The sequence below is a fragment of the Gopherus flavomarginatus genome, chromosome 1 (assembly GCF_025201925.1).
Source record: "Gopherus flavomarginatus isolate rGopFla2 chromosome 1, rGopFla2.mat.asm, whole genome shotgun sequence".
NCBI classification, from domain to species: Eukaryota; Metazoa; Chordata; order Testudines; family Testudinidae; genus Gopherus; species Gopherus flavomarginatus.
In genome coordinates, this window is record NC_066617.1 from 251,600,012 (window position 1) to 251,625,944 (window position 25,933).

General features: G+C 43.1%; 1 protein-coding gene across 5 annotated transcripts in view; it reads left to right on the forward strand.

Moving 5' to 3' along the window:
• NPAS2 (neuronal PAS domain protein 2) overlaps positions 1 to 25,933 on the forward strand; it is a 180,089-nt gene that overhangs the window by 132,718 nt on the left and 21,438 nt on the right. For 4 of the 5 annotated variants that reach the window (XM_050921915.1, XM_050921877.1, XM_050921887.1 and 1 more), the window contains 6 exons: positions 514 to 620; positions 2,520 to 2,667; positions 4,568 to 4,637; positions 5,642 to 5,783; positions 9,009 to 9,118; positions 9,317 to 9,409. In XM_050921915.1, the coding sequence (XP_050777872.1) occupies positions 514 to 620; positions 2,520 to 2,667; positions 4,568 to 4,637; positions 5,642 to 5,783; positions 9,009 to 9,118; positions 9,317 to 9,409 (670 nt within the window). The remainder of the gene's footprint in view (positions 1 to 513; positions 621 to 2,519; positions 2,668 to 4,567; positions 4,638 to 5,641; positions 5,784 to 9,008; positions 9,119 to 9,316; positions 9,410 to 25,933) is intronic. The other variant, XM_050921896.1, reaches the window with a different exon arrangement.

The window sequence follows — 25,933 nt, forward strand, 5'->3', positions numbered from 1 at the left end:
AGAGCTGCTAGCTAGCTCTGGCACTGGGTGGGGAGAGCTATTGCTCAGTTCATTTGCCGTCTCTCCGGGTCTAACTCAGCCAAGGAGACTCTGCCTCCCCACAACAGAGACGTCAGAGTGACACCACGTTTCTCCTGTCACTATTCCTTGGTGACTCCACTGCCATATAAGGCAATTGGATGGGGACTGAAGTCACAGGCAGTGCCTTAAGGGAGAAAGGAATTACTATAGAGCAGTGCCATGGTTGCTCTCTAGTGGGACCTCCCCTCTCAGAATGCCCGTGCCACTCTGCAGGTGTGGAACCCAGCCAGGGAGATGAGTTACAGCTGGTCTCCCTGCCCGTACAGCAGAGAAGTCAGAATTTGGTCCATTGATTTCAGTGGGAGTTACACATGTGTAAGTAAGAGCAGAATTTGTCCCAACTGACTTTCTGAATTTCCTATTTAACAGAGGAAAAGTTGCTGTGTGTTTCATTGTTTTGATGAAATAAATTTGTACTGTGCCCATATGCAGAGCGCCGCCTATTATAGGATACTTGCCTTTTGAAGTGCTGGGTACTTCTGGCTATGATTATTACCACATAGATGACCTAGAACTCTTAGCAAGGTGCCATGAACACTGTAAGTATTGCATAGTGTAAGCTCATATGAATTCATTGGCATGCCTGTTCTCAGTAAAATGCAGCTTCAGTTGAGATAGGTGTAAACTTGGTGGGCCATGTTCTTACCTCTGGTACATTGCTATAAACCTGTGAACTGACTTTAGTGGACTCGTTTCAGATTGAGTGCGCAGTAGCTGATAAGACTTTGGCCTAGAGTTCTTTAGCACTTAGAAGGCCAGATCCTGCTTTTGTTATTCACACAAGTAGTGCCAATGACAAGCAATCAAGCAGACTCATTGAATGAGTGAGGCAACCAGGATTTGAGCTACATTCTGTTATTCCAGTTAACTCACACACTGGGGCGGCTCTAGGCATTTTGCACCCCAAGCTTGGCAGGCAGGCTGCCTTCGGCGACTTGCCTGCGGAGGGTCCGCTGGTCCTGCAGGCACGGGAGATCCGCTGAAGCTGCAGGACCAACGGACCCTCCGCAGGCAAGCCACCGAAGGCAGCCTGCCTACCGCCCTCACAGCGACCGGCAGAGTGCCCCCAGTGGCTTGCCGCCCCAAGCACGCACTTGGCGTGCTGGTGCCTGGAGCCGCCCCTGCTCACACAGTCTTGGAGAAAGTCACACTTTGTAAACCTTTTGCAGATTGTTATCCCTGGTGTTGTTCAATATATATTTAAAATCAGGGATTATTTAAATGTATTCTACTAGGATTTTTTAAAAAATACCATTTGCTAAGTAAGGAAATATAAAAATCAAGCAATCTTATTCAAATATTGCTTATAGCATTGATGGTAATGTCTCAGTCTTATTACCCTGCTATGGGGTGAATGCCTTCAGTCAAAATTAGTTTTGGGGTTTTGACATTAAAATATAAGGCTAAATGCATTGAAGTGTGAGACTCTTGATGTTAATAAAATTAAAGCAGGGGGTGAATTTGGCCTAGGAGGCTTTAAAACATTCAGGACAAGTGTAAACTACAAAATTAAGTTGATCTAAGTTACATCAACATACAATCTCCACAGTAATTAAATTGCTTTTGCATATTCACACTATACTCCTTGTGTTGGCAGTGTGTGCCCTCACCAGGAGCACCTGCACTGATTTAACTGCTAGTGTGGGGCATTGTGGGACAGCTTTTGAAAGGCAGCAACAGTCAATGTAAGGAATACAGTCTCTACACTGACATTGCATCGACCTAGCTACATCAACCTAAGTACTACACCTCACACGGAGGTGGAGTTCTTACGTTGGTGTAGTGTGCGAGTTACATCAGTGGGAGCTACATTTTAGGGATGACACTTACAGAGTTAGGTCGACATAACTAGCTGCCTTGTGTCGACCTAACTCTGTAGTGTAGGCCAGGCCCCAGTCATGTCATCTCTGAAATCTTGACTGGCTGGGGAATTCCATTCAGTTTCAAATGATTTTCATCTATTCCTCATGTTATCCCAGTGTATAGACTTAAGGCCAAATTTTGCACTGATTTGAATTATGTCGTAGAAGCCAGTGGGTTTGCACAGGGTGTAAGTCTACACAGGATTTAGTCCACCTTTTAAGGCATTCACACGCTGTATTTCTCTGCTATGGAACTCAGACTTTTCACATACAGTATTATAGTCTTAGAAATCACTGCCAGGTGTTTATTTGGCTAATTTGTGACCAGCACTTAGAACACAGAAAGAGTTATATGTAAGTTGTAGTGATTAATGCATTAATACATGGCCCTAGTTAGCATTCATCATAAATATACTATTTATAAGTATATTGTTGTATATTTAAAATTTCAGAAAAGGATACCTGGTGATATGTGCTTTTACCATAAATCTCAGAGAGATTTCTTATGAAACTTTTTAAAAGATATTTTTCACATTTTAAAATTTGTTATATGCAGTGTCCGTTTTCTACTAACAGTGATGCAGTTTGGCAAAGGAAAGTCTTGTTGTTACCGGTTTCTGACCAAAGGACAGCAGTGGATCTGGCTGCAGACCCATTACTATATCACCTACCATCAGTGGAACTCCAAGCCAGAGTTCATTGTATGCACACACACCGTAGTAAGGTAGGGAAAAAACTTAGTTATATTTGTCACCATTGTAATCAAGTCAGACTCTAGGGACCTAAAAGCCCAAGAACATATGGACATTTTAATGATTTCATAAAGTCCTCTTAAGAGTCTTTCACATAACAAAAATGAAATCTGAATTCTGTAGAGAAAATAAGCTTCATTAAACAAATATGATCAGTTTAAGTCTGTCTTCATGCTGCATGTACCATAAGAGAACAAAATTCATTTGTCAGTCAACAAACTCAAAATCAGGGGCCAGATTATTGGTTGCATTTGACCCCCTTTTTGCCAATCCTATGATAGAAAGGGGCCATGAAGTATCACATTACAAATACTGGAGAATTCCCTCTTGTTGGTGTAACCCACACACCTCCTGGGTGTGGTGTTCTGTCCCATCTACTGGCACCGAGGCCACTTAGAGAGAGAGAGAAAGAGAGAGAGATTAATGAGTTTGCTCTACAGCCTTAGCTAAACAGCGATATGTTTTTTAGCTCATGCAGTAGATGCTCATGCACTAAACTCCAGATACCCCAGGTTCGATCCCAACGATGGGGTCTGTCACTGTTACAAGTTGGGGCTCATCTGGGATTTCAACTGGGAATTCTCTGAAGCTTGGGATGTGCTTCCTCAGCTAGGAGAAATATGTAACCCACACACCTCCTGGGTGTGGTATTCTGTCCCATGTAGTGGCAGAGAGAGAGATTTGTTTTGCAGCTATATGGCTTTTGGTTCAAGCACTAAGATCCAGAGGCCCCAGGTTCGATCCCATCCGCTGACAACTGGGGTCTGTTGGTGTTACCTAGGGATCATCCATGCATGGTATATGGCAAATGTAATGACAGTAGGCCACCTCTCTAACAGCATCTGACACAAGTGGCAAAGCTGAAGAAAAGAGAGTAAGGCCACAATATTGATACATTCCAGCCGTTCTTGGCCAGAGGTGACTAGGAGTAGGCTAAAGCAGTTGACCAGCTCGCAAATAGGAGAACTGCAAATTAGGCTTAAAGCTACCTTTCATTCCCATCCCCTCTGCTCAGCTGGAACAGAGAATCAGGACATTCAGCTGTATAAAACAGTACAATACAGCTTATGGATGTTAATGCAATGTAGGTGACAGGGTATTTCAAGTGTTGCTTTTGAAACAGACCCCAATAAGGAGGAGGCATCACTCCCAGCTTCCTACACAGTGTTAACATAAAGAACAAGAAAATTAAAAAGCTTCAAGCATATTTCAGAGTAAATAAAATTCTGATGTTTTGAGGACTTAGACAATCCCCTGAAGTCCTGATTCTGTCCCCTATTCCAGCCCTGACACCCCACTCCAGGAGCATAAAGAGGTCACAGTAGGCTAGGCAGGAGAAGCATAGGGCTGCTGTAAGGACTGCCCAGGCCCCATAGGATCCAATGTAAGGGGTGTGCTAGGAGCAGTTGTAGCATTCAGTGCAATGGTGTTGTAGGGCTGCAGAACAGTGCATAGGCAGCCTGCTTAAGAGTGGGGTGGGGTGGAAGTGAGTAATGAAGGTTTATGTGGCAGTGGGGGTGCAGGCTTAACTTAACTTTCATTTCCTGACATTCTAATATTTGGGTTTTTTAAAGTGTGGAACTTTTGTAAAGAAATTGTAACATTGTTTTGGGTTGGACTCCAACAAAACACACTTTAGCCTTAACACTTTTTTAACAAATGTTTTGTTTGTGAATGGATATATAAAGGGGGTTGACCAGAAATTGAAAATAAAAATACAGTCCTTCAAATCATATGCATTAAATGTGATTTGATTTCATTTATCACATAATGATTTATAGTAACATGTAATGTTGCTCCGTTTGTTTAAAATGCATTTTATAAAATAAAATAATGAAATGTTACTCATGTAGAATTACATTTTTCAATTAGTTATGCAGATGTTCGAGTGGAAAGGAGACAAGAACTGGCCTTGGAAGCTGCACCCTCAGAAACACTAAAGGTATAACCAGTTACGTTTTTCATAAACATGCAGTAATTGTGACCCATTCTTGTGTTAACAGTTCCAAAGATCTAGTAGCAATGCTGATCTAGACATATTACCTGAAGTTTGTACTCCAGAATTAATTGAGCTCTTGAACAATTATTTAAGTGAACTGGAGATGAGCATAAAAGGACAAACTTAGAGATCAGAGAGAGTGGTGAAACACAAAGCCTGGGCAGTGGCATTGTAAGCTTTACCGTGCTTCCTTGCCAACATGCTACGATGTGACCTAGAGGGACCATTTCTAATAACAATCATCTTGAGATTGTTTTTCATGCACAAGAATACTGCATCCTGCATATTAATGCAGAGTGTACAAAAGTTATTTATAAGCAGTACCCTGTCACGATAATACCTGAGTCTTTCATGTAATATATCACAAAAAGCATCTGAAATCTCCCTAGATCAACACATGGTGATACCAATATAAGCCAGTTTTAGGAGGAAAAATCCACTCCTGTGTTGACTTGTCTGCCAAATTGCTGCCTAGAGTGGATCAAAGAGTCACATTTATGACAAACTGAAAAACAGGCTTTAAATGAAATTGCCACCTCATCCTTAACTACATGCTGACATGCATATGTCTGAACCTGTCCAAAACACTGCCTGAAGAACAAAGGTTCAAATTTTGTGCATTATTGAGTGGTTCTGGGTGTTGTCGCTCGCCACTGAAGGAAGAAAGAGATTCTGCAACTCAAAGGACTGGATCGAAAATGAATAGGGGAATAGCCTGCAAGGTCTTTCCCACAACAGTAAAAGCTCATTCATATGCAATTGGAATGTATAGCAGAAGTAGATGTCATAGACATTCTGGCCCAGGTCCTCTGCTGCTGTAGATTGCAATAGCTTCATGGAAGTCAGTTTATACCAGCTGAAGATCTGACCCTACAAGTACTGTTAGATACGTGACAGAACACCATACCCTATCAGATGTAATATGATGGGTTTTTTTTAAATTTTAGGACGGTGGCTTAGGCTTGAATCCCGAACAGCACTTTAATGCACTTCAAATAGGCATCTCAGTTCTCAACACTAGTCGGACACCCTCTGTATCATCTAGAAGCTCACGCAAATCTTCCAACACACCCATGTCTGACCCTGCATGTAAGTGACGTTATTATAGAGCTACTGTATCAATACTTTATTTTAAAATTAGCTAAATTACCCCAAAAAATTGGAGTGTATCATTCCTGGTGATATAGTAGTTGCTGGTGAGATGCTGAAGATGCTGATGACATGTTCATTAATCTCATCGCCGATGGATAGGTAAGTATTTAATTGAAGGTGGTAAAATGGGCTGATGCAATCATCCATGTCTTTCGAATAAAGAAGGCTAGTTATGAAGCCTGTTGCTGTTGAGTTCTATGGAGATGAAATTTACAGGTGCTAGGCACAGTTCCAAGCTATAATAAATACTGTGTTGTCCTGGAAGTTAGTAAGGTCAGCTGGAAAGTTCTGAAACTCAAGGCTAAATTCAGAAGTCATGCATAAGGTTTAAGTAAAGCCCAGTGGTTTTCAACCTATTTACTATTGTGGGCACATGCGGCCTACAATGTGTTATGTGGGTCGCATCCAATACTACCTGTATAGCCCTTAGGATGTCACATGGGCTGCAGCTGTGTGCTGATTGGGCCACAAGCGGCACACGGGCCACAAGTTCAGAACCACTGGTACAGCCAAATGCACAGTGATATGCGTAGGAACAAAGAATGCAGGTCACATTGACAGGGTGGGGGACTGCATTCTCGAAGCCATGACTCTGAAAGGATTTAAGGGTCATGATCGCTCTCCAACTGAATACAAACTCCCAGTGCAATGCTGTGGCTGAGAGCATTAATACAATTTTTGGAAGTACAAATGGAATTCTGAGTAGGAGTAGGGAGGTGGTATTGCCTCTGCATAAGGCATTGGTGATACCATTACCCCATTACTGTGTCCAGGTGTGGAGTCTGCACTTCGAAAAAGAATGTTGAAAAGTTGGGAGAGGTTCAGAAAAGAGCTACAAGAATGATTGGCGGTCTGGAAAACATCCTTTACAGTGAGAAACTTTAAAAGCTCAATCTGTTTAGCTTGTCAAAGAGAAACTAAGAAGTGAATTGATCATGGGGTGTGAGTACCTATAGGGGAAGAACAGTTCTGATAGAGGGCTCTTTAATCTAACAGGACAAAGGTATAATGAGCTCTAACAACAGGAAGTTAGAGCTAAATAAATATAGAATAGAAATAAAGTACAGATTTTTGTTAAGGTAATCAACCATTGAAACAACTGACTGAGGCATGTAGTGTATTCACCATCACTTGAAGTCTTTAAATCTAGATTGTCTATCTTTCTAAAAAATGATGCTCTAGCTCCAGCAGAAGTTACGGGCTTGATGAGGGAATTATTAGATGAAATTCAATTACCTGTGTTATGCAGGAGGTCAAACTAGAGGATCATAATGTTCCCTCCTGACCTTAAAATCTATGAAGTGGTGTAAGTTAGACTCTCATACATGCACTCAGACCCAGGGCAGGCTCAAGCTTTTTTGCCATCCCAAATGACAGGGGGAAAAAATGGAAAACCCAACTGAGCTTCCACTGAAGTGCTGCCAAAGAGGAAGAGATGGAGTGAAGGACACACCTCCGAATTGCCACCGAAGACCTGGATGTGCCTCCCCAACAATTGATAGACTGCCCCCTCTTTCTATTGGCTGCTCCAGGCACCTGCTTCCTTCACTGGTGCCTGGAGCTGGCCTTGCTAAGACCCCATACCTGCACACACTTATGTATCCCATAAACTCCTGAGGCAGAACCCAGGGGGTGGCACAAAGGTGCCTTTAAATGTTAGGTTTGTGTTCTCCAGGTTTGAGAGCATCATTTAGAGCAGGGATTCCCTAACTGTGGGCCATGGACCAAAGGTGGGCCATGACATAGTCCCGGGTGCCCTCCTAAACTGTATATATTGGTGGACTGGAGGCCAGAGATGACCCCCATCAGGGCTGGAGGAGCCCAGCACCTTCAATGGGTGGCAGAGGGCAAAACAGAGCCTTTGGGTGATGGGTGCAGGGTGAGGAGAAAGGGCTGGCCCTGAGAGGCAGCAGCTCCCAGGGCAGCTGGAGGAGGCTGGATGGTTTGTGGCCATTCCTGCTCCGAGCCACTGCACCCCATGATCCGTGGCTGTTAGGACCCTTGGAATATTGGCACTGTGCCTACCCCCATCCCCACAAGACCAGGGCGCGGCAGTGTTGCTGTGTTTCCGCCTGGACAACACTGTGATCTGGATTGTCAGGTGATGGCCCGGCCTGGCCCGAGCACCTGCCTTTGCCTGACACTGGTGACCCCCGAGCCTTTCCCTCATTCCCAAGCAGGGAGTGTCTGTGCGAGCACCTGCCTTGCCCCTTCACCCTCTCGTTGGCTCTGGCCTCTGCTGAGGCAAGGGGCCTTGTATGTCCCATGGTGCCCCTCTCCCTGCCAGATGCATGTTAGCAGTGGCACAGTGCATATTGCAGCTGCACAGGTGGGCCTCAGGGGAAAAAGGTTGGATAACTCCTGAGTTAGAGCAGCATCAGGCCACTCTGACTTAGGTCAGCAGTAACAGCCCATGGGTGACGTTCTGATGGCCCAGGATCACTGGAGCTGAAGGCCCTTTAGCTGTGCCCCTGACACACCTGGTAAACAACCTCCTGCCATGTGGGCTGGAACAGAGTGTCATAGAACCAGCTGTGCAAATTCTACTCCAGCCAGAGATTCACCTATGAAAGAGGAACCCTCACCTGCCCTTTTGGGACACCTTTTTGGACCCTTTGCTGCACTGGATGTAGCACAGGCTGAGTCTGGTCCAGTATATACCTTAACATTTGTGTGGATCCTCATTATCAGCTGTCAACTGTCTTTGGAGTCATTGGTTCCCCTTGACTCCAGCTGGAGTTTGATCAGACCCTATATTCATGGGCAGTGGGTATAATAGGCCGTGGCCGCCGGAGCCCTGGTTGTGGGGTTTTGGGGGGAAGTTTTTTATTTCTTATGCCCCATGCAGGTTCCGGGGCGGCCGAGGAAGCAGTGTGTGGTATCCAGCTTCCCACGTTCATCAGTAATCTCCCTGGACTCCGGCCGAGGGGGTCAGGGTGCTTGGGGCTCCAGCCAGCCTGGGGCTCCTCCGGCCGAGGGGTGGGATGCTCGGGGCTCCGGCTGCAGGAGGGGGGAGATGTGGGCAGAAGGGGCAGAACCGGGGCTAGCCTCCCTGAGGTGGTGCTCCACCTGCCACCCATGCCTATATTATTACTAACATATCTCATAATTCTAATTGTATATAGTGATTATTCTTAAATATGAAAAAAAATTCTCTTACAGCCACACCAACAAAACTGATCACAGAGTCTAACGTTCCCTCCTTGCAAAGAACACCCAGCATACAGCAGGATTCATCCATGCAAAGACTCAGTCAACCTGTCACTATTCAGGTAGGTTTACAAATGGGTATCAAAATAAATGGAATTTATACGGAGGAGTTAGATAAAAAGTCACATGTAAAATATGCCACAGGTTCAATTCAACAAATAAAGAAAGAGCTATGCAAAGGCAATCACATTAGGAGACAATCTGAGATTTAAAGTAGCCATGCATATGAATAAAGTTTGTTTTATTTTTTTTAAACCTAGGCATCTTTGCCTTCTCAGCCATCATGTGAGCTTCTCCCACAGCAGCTGCTGGCCCAAGCAGCTTTGCAAAATCAGCCTACATCTATGGCACAGGTTAGTTGGGGGCTTGAAACTGGAATAGGTTACTTAACCATCTTATGACGTTTTCCCACTTCCCCAACCAAAGCAAGGACTATAAGGACCCTCTCAGGTAATTTTGACCAAAAACTGCACAGGCTCTCAAACTTATAGTGGGAATGTCCTCTGGATTCTAAACACACACACACACACACACACACACACACACACACACTTAAATCTACCAGTCTGTTGCTGAGAATCTTTTTAAAAAACAACAAAACATTAATCTCTCTTTTACAAAGACCCTTAATGAGGATGCAAAGAGAACCAGCATCAAAGAAAACACAAATTCATCAAGTCCTATTCCCTGAGTTATGCCATATCAATGGTGATGCAGATGAAGGACTAACTCCTCCATTGGGATCCACCAGCATGGATCCCAGCAGTGGGTTTGGCTTTTGCTCTAAATATCCAACTGGTCTAATAACAATACAGGTTTCCTTGGTACTTGATTAGAAGGAATAAAGAATTTCATTATTATGTTTTCTCATAACATTGTTTCTGTCCTTCCACAAAAAGAACAGGAGTACTTGTGGCACCTTAGAGACTAACAAATTTATTGCAGCATAAGCTTTCGTGGGCTACAGCTCACTTCATCGAATGCCACAAGTACTCCTATTCTTTTTGCTGATAACAGACTAACTGGGCTGCTACTCTGAAACCTGTCCTTCCATAGTTTCCCAGAGATGGAGCCTCTCCTGGCTCTGTCGCCCATCTCTTCACCTTCTCAGAAGCATATGTTGTTCCCTTATGGCTTATGCCCAGGAGGCTCTGGAAGACCGCTGATTTAAAATAACAAAATCCCATTTTTCCTTTAAGTTTAATTTGCCTCCATGACTCCACACCAACATATAGTGAATCAGTAAATAATAACCCAATTTATCAGCTCTTAGCATTAATTTTATTTTGCAGATGTTCTTCTCTGCTAGTCTCAAATAAATTTTGAAACGAATTTATTTAATTTTATTTTTGTATAAATTCAAGTATATTTCCCTCTTGACTTTCTGTATTCACATTTCTTCTCTGCCTTCAGAAGTGAATCTAGAGAGGAGATGCCTCCTTATTTGTTTCCCACCAGCCCCAGCTGTCCCACCTCTTCTCATTGGGATCCCAATTCCATTCCTTTCCACTCCAATTCAGAGTATAATCTATTCTGTTCTGTTCAGGTTCTTATACCATGCCCATCACCATAATATCTGAGCACTCTCCAGTCATGCCTTAAGCAATTTGACGGACAAATATTTGTTCTCTCATCCTCTCCCCCAGAGCCATATCTAGGGACTTTTGCGCCCGAAGCAAGGGACTGAGGCGGCAAGTTTGGCTCTTCGGCTGCAGGTTCCTCTCGGAGAGAAGGACCTGCCGCCAAATTGCCGCCATTCTTCGGCAGCAATTCGGCGGCAGATCCTTCCCTCTGAGAGGGACTGGGGAACCCGCTGCTGAATTTCTGCCAAAGAGCTGGACGTGCCACCTCTCTCCCTTGCCGACGACCAGTGGCAATTTGGTAGCAGATCCCTCAGTCCCTCTTGGAGGGAAGGACTTGCCGCTGAAGGACAGACTTTCTGCGCCCCTCACCTTCTGCGCCCGAGGCAAGTGCCTCACTCACCTTGCCCTCATTACGGCGCTGCTCTCCCCACAGAAGCATGGGCAGCGGAGTGTCACATTTTACACTTACTGCTCAAACCCTCCCCTCCTCCTACTTCCACTTTCTCCACATAAGATCTCACCAAGAGAAAACTGACAAAATACAATGTGACCATCTTCCTCCCCTCAGCTTGCCTTGCATTCCCTTCCTACTACTCTCACCTCTCTTTCCCCTGCCACAGATTGATAGGTCAATTATTGGTTCAGTACCAGAATGCCTATTGACAGGACTGGCTGAAGTTTGCTTAAGTGGAAGCAAAGCTGTCTCAACACTGTTATCTAGCAGTCATCTTTTGGACAGCTAGGCTCAGCCAATCATTATAGTACCTCTGCAAAAGCCCAAGGGGCAGGACTTCTTCACTCATTAATGCTTTCAGTAAGGGCTGCAAATAGACCATGGCTAAGTTCAGGCTATTGTCACTTTCACCCTATGTAAGAGAGATCTCTAGAAAAAGATAGCAAGCAGGATTAAGTTACAGAGAACTAAGGCCAACTGATCTTGAATGAGGTTATCCACATGGGGGTTTAAGGCACTTTAACTTATGCACATTGATTCACGTTAACTTTCCTTACAGTCCCCACATTATTGAAGACAATCCCTAAGAGTTAGTTATTTCTTGTCTTCCTGCATTCCTAGAACATTTTATTCTATATCTGTTTCAGGAAGTCACACCTCTGCTAGAGGCAACAAAAACTTATTGTCTGGTTCTTCTTTACTCTAATTACCAAATGAAATTTCCATCCACTTTAAGATCTCTTTAGACTGCCAGAACCATGGGCAGCAGGTGATCTGCTGGCTCAGGGAGGCTATCCCCTGGCCGGCCTCACCCCCTTTCCCCTATCAGAGCCCAGAGCCCCCCTGCGGCCACCAGTCTCCCTCCTCTCAGCATGCCAGGCACATGGCATGCAGTACCTGCCTCCAGCCTCTCCCCTCCCCTGACCACAGGGCAGGCAGGCCACTCCCCTCACGAGTGCTGGGGGCTCCACAGCACTGGGTGGCCCCAGCCACCCCAAGTCCCAGCCATGCCCACCCTAGCCCCAGCCTGCTTCCCTGAAGAGGAGTAGCCGGCCTGCCTGGGCTGGGTTTGGGCCAAGGGGGAAGTGCAAGCAGGAGGGGACCTTCTGGTGGAGCATGGGTGGGGCCATGCTGGGCTATATGGGGAAGTATACCCACCCCTAGCCTATGATACGTGCCACTCATGACCAGAACCATGTAAAAGGGCTTTCATGTAAACTGGGCTTGTGCTGCAAGGGCATAGGTGCTGACTCTATGGGTGCTCCGGGGCTCAAGCACACACAGAAAAAAATAGGGGATGCTCAGCACCTATGAGCCATAGTGGTTCCTGACCCTCCCTCCCCCCAGAGTTTCATACCTGAGATCTGCTCACAGCGCATGTCCTAACCCCAGACAGAGCTTGAGTGTGGAATGTGATGAGTTCTGTGCTGCTCTCAGCTTCCAGCCTTGGGGCAGGGAGTTTGTTTATAAACAGAGGCAGGGTGATTAAGATAACAAAAGGCCTGTCATTAAGTTAAATTAAGGATCCTTAGATGATCCTGAAAGCATTGCCAGGCACTTCAGTTAAAAGATAGGAAACAAAGGTTAGGAATAAACGGTCCATTTTCAGAATGAGGAGAGGTAAGCAGTGGTGTCCACCAGGGGCCTGTACTGGGACCAGTGCTGTTCAACGTATTCATAAATGATCTAGAAAAAGGGTTAAATAGTGAGGTGGCAAAATTTGCAGAGAATACAAAATTACTCAAGCTAGTTAAGTCCAAAACTGACTGCAAAGAGTTACAAAGGAATCTCACAAAACTGGGTGACTTGGCAACAAAATAACAGATGAAATGCAACGTTAAATGCAAAGTAATGCATTACATGGCAAAATGTAATCCCAACTATGTATACAAAATAATGGGGTCTAAATTAGATGTTACCCGTCAAGAAAGAGTAATTGCAGTAATCTGGAAGCACTATGCTTCCAGAGTACAGAAAATCTTTCTCACTGTGCCTGTATAATCCAGAACTGTGGAACATTCATTCTCCAGCTTCAGAAGATTTAAAAATTATCTTCAGTCATCAATGGGACAGACACAACTGAATAATATAGCTGTCCTTAATGTGCATCAAGACCATACTAGGGAACTAGATGTAAATAAGATTGCTGATAGTTTCGTACAATACAAGAACTAGGGGTCACCAAATGAAATTAATAGGCAGCAGGTTTAAAACAAATAAAAGGAAGTTCTTCTTCACGCAGCGCACAGTCAACTTGTGGAACTTCTCACCTGAAGGCTAGGACTATAACAGTGTTTAAAAGGGAACTGGATAAATTCATGGAGGTTAAGTCCATAAATGGCGATTAGCCAGGATGGGTAAAGAATGGTGTCCCTAGCCTCTGTTTGTCAGAGGATGGAGATGGATGGCAGGAGAGAGATCACTTGATCATTGTCTGTTAGGTTCACTCCCTCTGGGGCACCTGGCATTGGCCACTGTCGGTAGACGGGATACTGGCTAGATGGACCTTTGGTCTGACCCGGTACAGCCGTTCTTATGTTCATCAGTAAGACATGATGTCTTTAAACTGGGATGTTAATGAAGACAGCTTGTAGGTGATTGCAATGGTTTTAATATACTATAATTATGCTGTTCATAAAAAATTAATCATTATTAAAATAGTAAAGATACCAATGATGAACACATATTCAATAACTAGGATATGAAAGAAGTGTATAAATATGCTGAAAATAGCTTCCCCCTAAAACTGGCAGAGCCCTTTCCTCTCCCTCTTCCCCCCCAAAAAAACACATGTACCTCTTCAGAAGCACCCACGAGCAAAAACAAAAATCAGCACCTATCAGCAGTGCATGTAGGCCATTACGCTCCAGTATGCCATATCAGCAAGCTATTTATAGCCGGTCCGGCATACCGGAAAGAGACAGCAGCAGCCCTGCTGGAGGAGAGGGCTGGGGGGCAAGGCTGGGAATTCTGCTCCTTTTCCATGTGGGAGGGGCAGCAGTGGGGAAAGGAGCAGAATGCCGGCAGCATTTCCAGAGACTGTACCACCCCCAGCCTTGCCCCCCTAGCCCTGTCCTCCGGCTTGGCTGCTGCTATGGTACACAGAGGGAGGATGGAGACGCAGCTCCATGGAAGGGCCGGGGGTGGGTCTGGGGGTTCTGCTCCTTTCCCCACTGTGGTTCCCGGGACAGCCCTGCCCTGAAGTTTCCAGCACAGCAGGAGGAGGACAGAGTCCCCCTGCCCAGGTAAATGGGATGGATGTGGAGACAGGGAGAGCGTGGGGGCCCCAGGCTGGGGGCAGGGTGATGAGGAATCACATGGAGGGTCACGTGGGGAGGTCACGTGCCTCCCTTAGCTGGTGCCCCTACCCATACTCTTAAGAAATGGATTTTACTTGCACCACTGGCACCCTGTGTGCAAGGGTATGTCTACACACCAAAAAGAAAACCAGCAGTAACAAGTCTCAGCCAGGTCAACTGACTCACCCTCTCGCTGTGAGGCTAAAAATATCTTTTTAGGTGATTGACCTGGAGCCTGAACTCTGAGACCCAGCAAAGGGGAAGGATCTCAGAGCCCAGGCTCCAACCCAAGCGTCTACACTACTATTTTTAGCCTGCCAGCACAAGTCCCAGGAGCCAGAGTCAGTTGACCTGGGCATGGAGACTCACTGTCACAGAGGATTTTTTTGCAGTGTAGATGAACTCTAAATGCTTTGCCTGTGAGGACTTTATTTTAAACAAATATTTTTGTCCTGGCCTAAATACTGTTTTATGTCTGACCTGCTTGTTAGCCTATGTTTTTTTAAATTAAATCTAAAACACAATTATGACTGAATGTAGTTTGAATGTAAATGATCATCTTAAAAAACAAAATCCTGTCTATTAACATATTAGTTGATTTGTCTTTTTCACAGTAATGCACTAAAAAAAATCCCACCAAAACACAGTGCATGCTAATGAATGAATAATAGTCATTATTGTGTCTGAGAATGCACAGTTGTTACTAAAAAGGCAGAAAGAAAGCGTAGAAAGTGTCGCTGTCTTTCATATTAACACAACAAATTGTGAACAAAATGATAAGCAGCATCCAGATATCTCACAGATTTTGTTTTTCACATTTTAGCCATATTTGATATTTATTATTGTTTGGAAAACTGGTACTTCATGATTTTCACTTTTCTGAGTACACCACAGAAATTTAGAATTATTACAGTGAGATGATCAGTAATTTAATCAGGCACTGATATTAGAGTTAGAATAAAAACAACAAGGAATCTGGTGGCACCTTAAAGACTCACAGATTTATTTGGGCATAAGCTTTCGTGGGTAAAAAACCCAAGTCTTCAGATGCATGGAGTAAAATAGTTAGAATAGTATGTTGAATACCTTGAGTAAAGCTCTATCATTTGTTGTAAGCTTACAGCTTGTTTCCTAATTAGTTGAAGAGCTCTTGAGGTAAATATTGTAAGGTACAGGTTCAAGGCTGCTCGCCTATCCTCTTAGGAAAACAATGGAACCTTTTCCTGGTAGGTGCCATTGCTAGGCTGTAGTATAACTCTGTTTTCTACACTGAATCACAAGATAGCAGAAAGATTAATTGAACCAAAAAAGTGTTTCTAAACTACTGCCTTTAGTGACATATGTTTAACAAACCAGCTAATTGTTTTTGTTTAAATGTGCTAGTAAAAGAAGAAACACAAAGAGTGAATCTAGCTAAATATGAGAACATGCTGATTAAAAATAATGTTGATACTTTATTTCAATCAGAAGCAATGTCTTTTGGCACTTACTTTCTAGAACAAATTTAAAACTAATATCTAGGCATACAAATTATTTATTAGAAAATTATTTGAGGAAAATCACATTTGTTTCCCAAAGCATCTAAAAAAAATTCATGTGAGTTGGAATGAGTATTTTATAGCCTGGTTAGGCAGTCGGAATGAACCACTTGCCTAAAATTGTTTTTTCTTTCAAAACTGTCAGATAGAAGAGGTGCCTTTCAAGGACTGAGAGGAGTTTCAAGCCTCAGTAATAGAATTCATATGGGGGAACTAGTTTCCATGAGTGAGTTTTAAAAAACAAACTCACCTCTATAGATCCGTGGTGGAGCAGGGATTAGCTTTGCCTAATCCAGTCACGTACTGCTGGATAGCATAGTTCCACTCCCTAATGGCATAGTACCAAGAGGATCCAGAGAAACATTTGGTCACCTTTGAGCAAGTAGAGTTTGATGGTCTTTTGGAGCCACTTATCTTGTTCCCCAAACAGAGGTTTGCACTCACCCATGAGTCAGGTTAATATTTTCTATTTGGGATAGAATAGGAGTTAGAGCTAATCCTGCCCTCTAAGGAATTTCGAGTCTATTTTCGAGCTGAGCAGAGGTGTTGGATTTAATGTGATGGGGCTATTGTTGAAAGGCAAAAATGTTCTGGATACCAATGCCTCAGGGAAGACTCAACTTAACACATGGTTCAATATTTGCCTACCTTCAATTAACACAGTGGGACCAATCCTGCAAGGCACTGAGTACTCCTCACTCCTGCTGAAGTCAATGTGGAGACTAGAAATCTCTCATAGCAACTGAAAGTGGGATGTCCCAATATCCCAATTTCTGAACTCTCCAGGACTGCCAACTAACCTCAACATAGATCATACTAAATGAATATGAGAAGATGGAGAATTACTGGGGCAAGGAAATCTCTCTGAACAGTGACCTTCGATTTGGTGGAAAGTTACCTCCTCTTCTATACGTGTAAATACAAAGGAAAATCATTTTAAAGTTCTCTTCCTTTCTCCCCTTCAGAAAGTTTACATGGATAACTCGGATATTTGCTGGAGGGAATATGGAGGAGGAGGTATTTCCTTTCACATATGGAACTGCTTTAAAGCAAAGCCGTTCTGTGAATGAAATCTCAGTATCATAGGCTAGATCCTCAGCTGGTATATCAGAATAGCTCCACTGAAATCCAATATGCCATACAGACTCACCAATACCAGACTGCCCCTTGATTTACTCGCCTCACCCCTTGGAACTTTAAAGAATGGGTTCTGTCAAATGGTCAGGCTCAGTTTGGTTTACTAATCAAAGATGAGGCATCTAAGATCACAGAGCACAAACAGAAAAAGGAGACGCTCATCAATACTGGGGTCCAGTCTGCCATTCACTTGTCCCAAGCTGTGTTACAATCTATGGATCTTTTATAGACCCCTTTTTTATCACGTTACAAAATATGGTTAGAAATGTCACCATTGACATCAGTGAATCTGTCTAGACAGTTACATATTCCATTACCCCTCCCCCCAAATTTCCAGCTACAAAAAAATTAAACAGTTTTGACCTAATTACAATAGAATTTAGCACAAGTCTTCAGGCGATCATTTTGTTTTGTCCTTTGCATTGGATACATTTTCAAACTTAAGATTTTTGGCAAGATGATTTACGTCCCAATAACAAAATCAATTTGCTATCAATTTCCATTGTTTCTTCCCTAACAATATTTTTTAACCTATGTCGGAGAAAAACTCAGTTCTCGCTTTTTGTTTGGGTGCAGCAAAATCAAATACTTTATTCTAACTCCAGCAATTGCAATACAGGGAGGGAGTGCCCTAGGACACTGGGTCACCCCAGTCCCGGACAGGTCTCTCAACAGGTAACAATTTATACCTTTGTTACAGACAATAACAAGCAATAATACAGACAATAATGAGCAACAGCTGCATTTTATTTATTCATAGGCTATCCTGCTATCTTATTTTCCTCACGTTGGGCGCCAGTCTATGTATTTAATAATCAGTGCAAGGTCGTGATAACTTCTCACACAGTTCTTTCCTACTCGGCTCACACTAACCTGGCTTCTACAAATCTCACGTCATTAGGGTTACAGCTGGCCTAACTCTTGCTAACAGACTGACATGCATTAAGATCCCCTACAAATCCTTGTCAATTCTTTCCCTACTTCCACACTCCCGCCTTTTGTACTTCTAGTACAACAGATATTTTCAAATCTCTATTTGCATTAAGCCATGGATTTCTGATTCTACATCAGATGTTCAACCTTAGGGATTTTCACTGGATGTAATGACAATACATAATTAGCATGGTCATGAAAGATATTACTATTATTATGTCTTTTACAACCGCAATGACATAATTTTAAACTAACTAACAACAATTCAAGCAATAATATCCCCATAGCAATAATATGATGAGGTTGTTGTACAGTTTTGGTTACAAAGCATAATATATCATACTTAGTACACAAAGTAGACACTCTATAAGCTGTATGAAAGGCATTCTTTTCAGCTTGATATATATTCTGAAGCATGTGAATTTGCCCTTGCAATTCAGAGATTCTTTGAACATCTGATAACAATGAAAGCAAATTTTGAAATTGATCAGGTACTACGCTGGTCCAATTAAACTAAGGGCTACTTGCAAAATTCTATCTGCAGGTCAATAAACAATATGATTGTCTGCAGTGGTGATGAGATTAAAATGTATATCTTGCAATGTGGTGGTTTTAACATACATACAGCTATCATTAGCTTGAAAAGTAATTGTCTTGTCAGGATAGTTCCTTGTCCTCTACCCTCCCAGTAAACATTATCATAAACAGTGACAACTTCTCTTGGCTTCAGTTTATGGATACACTGAAGCTGCAGGGGTTCTAACAGCCAAATGTCCATTGACTCCCTATTCCTATATAAAATATCAGGTGTTATTTTAGAGGTACTGACTATAAATCAGTTAGGTATACCAGGTGGTCTAATTTCCCAGATGTCTCAGTGAATAATCCAGTCCCATATGCATCCTTCCCATGGACCCGTCAGGATTTGGTATGTGGGAGCCCACACCTCCCCATCCGGTCCAAATGCTTGGAAGGAGCACTGTGAATGTCCACACTTCCACTCAGAAAGTGTCCAGATATGTCTCCATGACCACAGATCAGATGGTACTCCTGATGTGTCTGTAAGGGCAGTGGGCCAAGTCTGGTGCTCAAGATCACTCCGAATGGCCATCAGCTGGTCATTCAGGAAATCCTGAATTTCCGAACATGCTAGATCCCACTGCAATGCCTTCCCAGCCTCAGTGATATTCAATACCATCTCTGTTAGTAACTTCTGGGTCATAGAACTAAGGGTGGAAATAACATGTAACTCACCAACTCTAGCCTGTACTTGGGTTAGCTGAGCTCCAGAAATAAGGCTAGTGGCCTTTTCTAGTTGGCCTGATTTCTCATCATGTTCTTGGCTTTTAAAAATATTCCAAATGGCTGCTGCACTATTGGCCCCATCCCAGAGGGATCCGGTCAAGTCCCTCTTCTTCCAGAGGAAATAACCCAGGCCCTCTGTTGTGCTAATCTAATGGCAGCCCCTAGTGTTGTATTAATCACAGTCCATTGATATCCTAATACATATCTCTTTGGTGTAGTACTATATCACATCTGTTGGTTATATACCTTTAACTAATCTCAGGTACTTTCAAGAGGCATTGACATTAATAGCATAGGAGGGGGTGTATTGCAATAAGGTACAGGTTACATTATTCGTCACTGGAATGGTTTCAATATAAGTAAAATTTCCAGTGGCAGAACAAACTCTTTGGGTATTCATTTGATTATTTACTAATTGGGTAACCAAATAACAATAAGGGCTTCTTTCATGTAACACAGTACAAATATATGGCATTGTCTGTATTTGGATGTATTACAGGGGTAATAGTGTAATGGAGGAGGTGGCAGAGGCAGTGACAACAAAGTGCCTTTGGTACTTGTCATTTAAAAATCCAATTAGAGAGAGCAATACATGCTGAAGTATTTATCCAAAACACAGGGCACAGCCTGTAGAATAAACCCCAAAATCCAATCAATACCACATTCCCAAGCAGGGTCCCACAAATTTCTTCCTGCCAGTGTATAATTCTTTGTTTCTTCACCAGGATCAGTTCTTAATGTCCTTTCTAGTCAGGAATTCCTGGACTTTGGCAATTTCAGTGGACTGAGTGTTCCTTCTTCTTTCCCGAAACAGTCGTGGTTCAGCATCCTACAGGGGAGAGGTTATCAGCACATCACCCTGTAATGGTTTTGATTCTTCTAGAAAAATTCAAAGGCACTGTAGATCTGTCAGCGGACAAGGAAGAGGTTACTAGCACTTCACCTTGTACTTTTTACCTACTGTCCAGAAGGCACCGTGGAGCTAGAAGGAGAAATGGCTAATCATCAGTAGGAGAATTCTTTTTGCAGTGAGAATCATGGGTCCAGGCAGTCAGTCTTTGGCACTTCACAGCTTTGTTGGTAGTCAGCAGGACTTAATAAGGTTCTTTTCAGTATGGAGCCAAAGCAGTCTTTCGTTGGTGGACCTTTACATAATCCAGTTTCCTGGTTCCAACGAGTGGCAGGGCTGCTAGGGTCTTTGGGTAGTGCTTCTTTACCTGTGAGAAAAGAAACCTAACACATTTCATTAGTGCCTGGCAGTGTTTTGCAGATCTCACAGCTGCTTGGGCACATTCAAGCCCCTCCCTTTTCTTGGTTGTCAGCCAAGTTGTAACTGTGAGCAGTGTCCTTGAATGGAGTCAGTGTCTTATCTTTAGCTTGAGCATACTAGCTATTTTTTCCCAGTTAACTCATTCTGCTCTTTTTCCTTCTCCCCTTCTTGGCTTCTTTTAACCTACAAAGGAAACTTCTACTCTTCACTCATACACCTTTTTCCCAACCACGTACACATAAACATTACCGTTATACAGTACATTAGTCTTAATATTCAACGTATGCCACATATACCCTTCCACTAAAATAACTTTATACAGAGCTTTGGAGCAACAAGCCAGAACAAGCACACCCACTTTGAGGAGTTCACTCAATACAACCTCTAGTCCAATAGCTTCCCACTCACCCCAGCCCTCTGGGTAGAAATCTGAGGTAGCCAGAAGGATCCCATGTACAATATGGGGAGTGGGTTAACTTTTCATGTCCTTGCTTCCAAAGACTGTTTGTAGGCAAATTTTAACAATTTTTTTAATTAACAATTTGGCCAATGAAGCTTCTTTTTCTTACTTAAGCAAATGTATTAGACTTTAGCATATCACATTCTCCTGATTTATCCAAACACCTTGTATTCCAAAATTGAATAAAACAAGTATCTGCATTTAACCCTTCTATTTGATTTTAACTAGACTATCCTATGAAAATATTAAACACAACAATTTTGGCCACGAGACAAACACCACAAGACAGGACATAGAACACAAAACATAATTCCTGTTGTGCCAGTAAATGCATGATATGTTGAATGCTGTTCAGCTGGCATCAGTTTTCTCTGATTATCTGAAAGACAAAAAAAAACAGAGATCTACCCCTTCTGGGCAGTCAATCATCACTTAAAATATACAAATACTCTTGTTGATTTCAGGCAAAACAGAGGAATTACCCCATATTTTCTTGTATTTGTTTCATGGGCAGCCCAGGTTTCAGTGGCTTCTACCTTATCAGTTAGATAATTTGCATTAATACAGATGCTTTCTGGCTTGCTTCTGGATCCAAAGCTATTCACAGCTTAAAGATTCTTACCTTAAAAGAGACATAATTAATTTTACCAGAATTTTGATGGCTTTTTACTACTAACTCCTGCTTTCAAACACTGAAAGAAAAGCACTTCTTATAGTGCCCCTTAGAGCCTAATAGGATTTCAATTACATAGCACTGTATACATTCTTTAGCTAATTCGACTAAATTGTTCATACTCAAATTAAATGATTGCAATCTAATAATTTCTTTGCCTGAATTTATTTACGAACATTTCACAGATACCAAGAACTTTCTTCTTTAGCATTTTACAAAGTTCAACTGCTGTTCCCTCCAGCAACTACAGAGTTAACTTCTCACTCTCCCTTAAATCACTTGCTTGTCTCCCAACAGTCACTTTTATCAATTTAACTCACCATTCCAAGTAAGTCCTGCGTATTTGAAATCCCCATGCTTACACTTAATTACTCCTCTCTTCCACTACACCCTCAAAATTCTCCAACCTGTTTTGCAATCTTTCTGTCTGTTGCCTGCCCACTTGGGCCCGATCCTGCTTTCCTTGCTGAACCGTCCCTTCCATGGGCACCAACTTGTTCCACTACCAGTTTAGCTAGGAGGGTGGGCTTCTCAACTAGCCCCCACCCTTCCTGGTCTCTTCCCTTAAACATTCTTACTCATAAGACTACCCGAGTCCTCCCTCGTGAGGCTTGCCACCTGGGCAGAAACGCATGGCAAATTGTCGTTTAACTATTCAATTTCCTCTTGTAGTAAACACACTGCTGTTATGGAGTGTGCTGAGCACAAATGGTTACATTTTGACAAGTCCCTGAAGGACCAGTACTTGCTTAGCCAGGGCTTCCTTTTCTACCTGGAAGTCCTATCTCAAGGCCTGCAACTTGCCCTGGGCGTAGGTTTGAATTGCTGCCTGGTTCATGATCTATGCTCTTAAATTGCTCAATTCTAGTTATCAAGTACACATCTCTTCCCTTTTCTCCAACTTCTCTGTTGCCCAGTCCTGCTACAACTGGGGTAGATCCACCTGCCACCCTTCCCAGTCAACCAGGGTGGAGAGAGGAATGTTAAACCCCTCTCCATCTCTCAGACTTACTGCGGCTGAGAGTGGGCACTCCTTTAATCATGCAATCCTTAACATATAACATCAACAATACCAAGCAAAGCAAACATAAAAATAACAAGGGTAAAACAAATAGATGGTGTATATTCTGCAGGGCTCCCCCCTTCTCAATTGCTCACCAAACTGTGACAAATTTCTGTTACCAATCTATCCCTTGTGTCAGGTGATCAGGCTGACACTGCAGGACGTTGGGGGAAGATAAAGAAAACACACCATATAACTGAATTTTAAAGCTTCATTAATAAAATAATAAAACAACAATGGAGAGTGTTGGGAACGCTCCCACATCACTCAGGAAAAACATTAATGCCCCAAGCCCTATGCCATTTTCATACTCACACATGTCCAGACTGGCCATGTCTGTGTATAATGTTCAGAGAAGGGAGAGAGGTGGACGGGAGATTATCCTGTATACAGTTTGTCCAGAATTTCCAACATGCTTTTGCTCTTGGGAGGGCTGTTCTTTTACACCCTGGAATCTCCTGCGGCGTCTCTTTCAGAGATTCCAGTCCAGGTCTACTGCCTGTGGCTTCTTCGGTGTCACCAAGCCACACTGGCTCCGGGGTCACAAAGGCACTCTGTTGGATCTCACTGGACAGTTAAGCTTTGCAAATGTAATCTCAGTTCTGTAACCTGTATTGCCTTTGGTTTGCCTCTGTCTATATTTTTTCACAGCCAGCTGGGGCCGAAAGCAGTTTTTCTTTGTACTTAGCATAATCTGCGTTGATTCTTGACCTTGAACGCAGAGCAACTTTCTCTTTATCTCTGGGCCAAGCTGAATTTCAAATTAACCCGTTCCTTTCCTCAATAGACAAATTGCTCACACTGTCAGAGGCTTTTTGGTGATTAAAAGCTCCTCTTAGATGTATGATCTTATTTAGATTGAAGGTACCTTCTAGTGGGCATTGTTTAGATGGATTTTCACGCGTGTAAAGATTCCAATACTCTAAATACCTGCAGGTTGTTGGACCATAATGTACGTACATGAAATAAGATGGGGTACTCTTAGGGGGTGAACTGGAATGCTTAAACTGTCCCCTACCCATTTTCCAATCACACACACACACAGAGGGGATGCCCTGTCCGCGCTAGCAGCACATAAACTAAGGATCTCTCCCTACAGGGTACTCACACAGGAGAGGCTAATGAGGATGGCCACGACCTTCCTACATCTCCCTTCAGCAAAGAGCATCGGCTAGTCTCAGGGAGACGGCGCTGCTTACTCTGATTGCATCCAGTGAAATGATCAGACTGTCAGTTAGCCACACGGAAAGGAAAGGGGGAGGGAAGATGGGTTCACACGCTCCTAAACCCAGGTAGCTTCCTCACCGGACGATGCCAGGCCGAGTCAGCCCACCGTGGGTCAGATCTTATAAAGATCCACTAGTTACCGGGCTTGCATTAGAGTAGTCCTGGTCACGAGCTTTCGCTTCACATGGTACTCTGGGCGTCTTCCGGTAACAGTCATTCACACTAGTGTATACACACACACACCAAGGCCTTATTTCCAAATACGATGATGCATCTGTACCTTATGTCCGGACCCAATACCATGAGGCGGTATAACAACCCCTCTTGAGGCGGTAAAAATCCCTCAGCACCGGTGCATACCTAAAGCATTTCACTATGCATTACCTAATGCATTTACCTATGCATTACCTTGTTGGCCAGCCCAGCAGTTTCCCAGTACTGCTATAAATTAACCTGACTGGGGCCTTTCCCCAATACCACTTTGTATCTGATCTTGCTGCACAGTCAATAAGTTCAGATGACGTGAGCCCAACAGAGACAGAAAGCCACATGGACAGTCCTCCGACGACACCCCAATAGAGATTTCAAAAGGTCTAATACCTCTCTTGTGGCGTCATGGGGTTCGAAGGGGAGCGATCCGTAGCAGCTGCCTGTATCTCAGTAGGCGTTGCCATCCCGGACGAGCCCCCAAATTGTCGGAGAAAAACTCAATTCTCGCTTTTTGTTTGGGTGCAGCAAAATCAAATACTTTATTCTAACTCCAGCAATTGCAATAGAGGGAGGGAGTGCCCTAGGACACTGGGTCACCCCAGTCCCGGACAGGTCTCTCAACAGGTAAACAATTACAGCAAGCATTTATACCTTTGTTACAGACAATAACAAGCAATAATACAGACAATAATGAGCAACAGCTGCATTTTGTTTATACATAGGCTATCCTGCTATCTTATTTTCCTCACGTTGGGCGCCAGTCTATGTATTTAATTATCAGTGCAAGGTCGTGATAACTTCTCACACAGTTCTTTCCTACTCGCCTCACACTAACCTGGCTTCTACAAATCTCACGTCATTAGGGTTACAGCTGGCCTAACTCTTGCTAACAGACTGACATGCATTAAGATCCCCTACAAATCCTTGTCAATTCTTTCCCTACTTCCACACCTACTCTTCTTTTTTACGCAGCTTTGGTTAACTTGTTAGTCACGTAGCATGACCTAACAAGCATATATGCAGTTAAAAATAAACCCACCTTCTGCAGTTCCGAAAATTGGTTATTCCCTCAGACATACACTCAAAGCTAAATGTGCCTTTTAGTTCCCTTGATGACTTCCCTTGAGTTGCTGGGAGTTCTTAGGCCTATGTGGCAGCAGCATAGTTCTGTCATTAAGTAGGTGGAATTCAGACATGGTGTGAGCAAGTGCAACACCATTAATTTCAGAGGATCCAACCATTGACATTTTTTTGCCCAGTAGCACATATCCATTTTAAAAGAACCCAGTATCTTAACCTCTAATGTCTTTTGGTCAAAGCAAAATGTTCTTTGATTGAACCATGGGAATCAAAAGATTCCCCCAGGTAGAACTGCATGTTTCAGAAAGGTGTGAGATACACATTATGGAAAAGTTTACTGATTTTAAAATGTTACCCTGTAGCTTTTTCCAAAATGTTGCTCCTATTTTTAGAATATGAATGAACTCATCTTATAAAGGACACTCAGGAACTGAGCCAGTGCCCACTGAACTCAGTGGTAATCTTTCAGTTGACTTCAATGGGCTTTGGATCCTACCCTAAACACCAGCTAAATATAAGTATTTCTTTGTTATCATATGCTACAGTCTTCTGCAATTATTGAATGAGTTCACATTGTACCATGTAACTCTAATATTTGATGATTTACGCTCTTATTGAATCCTACTACTATGATCTCTGTTTTAT